The 2,030-nt window shown below is 41.4% G+C and overlaps 1 protein-coding gene across 1 annotated transcript; it reads right to left on the reverse strand.

The window, feature by feature from the left end:
* Positions 1 to 471: 471 nt before the first annotated feature.
* Positions 472 to 1,422, reverse strand: LOC134393339 (olfactory receptor 5AR1-like). Its single transcript, XM_063118369.1, has one exon. It carries the CDS (start codon positions 1,420 to 1,422, stop codon positions 472 to 474), a length of 951 nt encoding a protein of 316 aa, XP_062974439.1.
* Between the last annotated feature and the right edge of the window lie 608 nt (positions 1,423 to 2,030).

Here is a 2,030-nt window from a genome sequence, read left to right on the forward strand (position 1 = left end):
TGTAACAGAGAAAAGCGATTATGTCTCCCGGACATTTCCAGTAGAACTAAGTCAGAGCACATTGGACAATGTTATAATTTATATATAATTTATCTTGTTCCCAATGTTACCATTCATAGAGACTGCTGAATTTGCAGAGTTTAAAAGACATGAAAGTATTGAATCTGACAAATTGATGCTTGACATCATTGACTTAACATTCACGTAAAGACCTGAAGACACCTTCCCACCCCCCGCCCACCCCCGAAAGAAGCCCTCAAACTCTAAACTGAAAAGCAACGTTTGAAGATGCTCAGTTATTTTATTTTATTTTAAAAAAGGTTTGAATTCTAAATCTTTATCAAATGTTGAAGTCTGAGATTGCTGCATAGGTAGTAAAAGTCCATGAAATAGATTGTCCCTGCTTAGATTGGGTGAGGTCAAAGGTACAGAATTCAACAATATTGTTGCAATTTGAACTGCGTGAGAACCTCACATCTTTATCTGCTGAAGGAAGATTTTCTTGCTTAGTCTTTTCTTCAGGGCTTTTTTCACCTCCTCGTTCCTCAGGCTATAGATGATGGGGTTCAGCATGGGGATCACAATGGTGTAGAAAACAGAGACTATTTTGTCTTGCTCCACTGCCTCAAGGCCTCCAGGCTGCACATACATGAAAGTCAAGGAACCATAGTACAGCCCAATGGCAGTCAGGTGTGAGCCGCAGGTTGAGAAGGTCTTCAGCTTGCTTGTGGATGAGCGCATCTTCAAGATGGTGGAAATAATATAAGTGTAGGAGACGAGAACAATCACTGCGTTCCCTACCACAATCAAAGTGGAAAGGACATAAAGTACCACCTCAGACACATAACTGTCTGAGCAGGAGAGCCGTAGCAAAGCGGGGATGTCGCAGAAAAAGGAGCTGATTTCATTGGAGCTACAGAAAGACAGCCTAAAGACACCACTGGTATGGACACAGGCAACCACAAGCCCGGCCAAGTAGCATCCAGCCAAAAGCTGTAGACAGACCTTTTTGGCCATGGCAATAGGATAAAACAGTGGATTACAGATGGCAACAAAGCGATCGTACGCCATGGCAGCCAGAATATAGCACTCTGTTGTGGCATAGAGGGTGAAAAGCCACAACTGGATTGCGCATGCAGTGTATGAAATTACCTTCCTGGCAGCGAGGAGGTCGTACAGCATCCTGGGGGTGATGATGGAGGAGTAGCAGATGTCTATGAAAGATAGGTTGCTGAGGAAAAAATACATCGGAGACTGCAGCAGGGAATCTGTCTGGATCAGCAAAATCATACATAGATTTCCTATCAGAGTCAGGAGGTAAATCAGTAGGAAGAGACAAAACAAAGGTATCTCCACTTCAAAATGGTCTGAGAATCCTAAGAGAATGAACTCAGATACTTGGCTACTGTTCACCTCTTGCATTCTTCCAGTAGGATTCATCGTCATTCAGGAACAAGGGCTGAAATGAGGGCACACGTCGGGGTGGATGGATTGTGCAAAATCCATTCCGTCTGTGTTTCTCAGATTGTCGGCCACTCTGTGTTCTGTCTTCTGCTCTTCAACAGAATTGGATATTTTTCTGTTTCCACAGTTGTACAAATTCACGCTTGTGAAAATTTGCACTTGTGAAAATGTGCAAATCCCCAAAATGCCCATATCCCACCAAATGCATATATTCAAACTTTACCTATGGTAAAAAATGTGCATTTTCAGTTGTTTCTATTTTTTATTTTGCGGTTGTTGTTGTTTTCTATTACTAATTTTGTGCAGAATTCTAGAAAGTTAGAAAAATGGTTTACAAGTTGTGGATTTCTCTGACATCCCTAGATACAGGTCTGTCAACAGGGCAATAGTTTTAAAGCCAGACTGAAAATTGAGATAATTCACAATTGCAGTGAGTTGTTTTTGTTTTAAGAACACTTAACTGTTTTGTTCCCCCCACCCCCATCATTCTGAAATTGACATTTAAAAAACAATTTTCCATGTTACTCAATGACTTGCATCATTCCAAGGCTGATCAAGGCTGATCT

The sequence above is a fragment of the Elgaria multicarinata genome, chromosome 2, assembly GCF_023053635.1.
Source record: "Elgaria multicarinata webbii isolate HBS135686 ecotype San Diego chromosome 2, rElgMul1.1.pri, whole genome shotgun sequence".
NCBI classification, from domain to species: domain Eukaryota; kingdom Metazoa; phylum Chordata; class Lepidosauria; order Squamata; family Anguidae; genus Elgaria; species Elgaria multicarinata.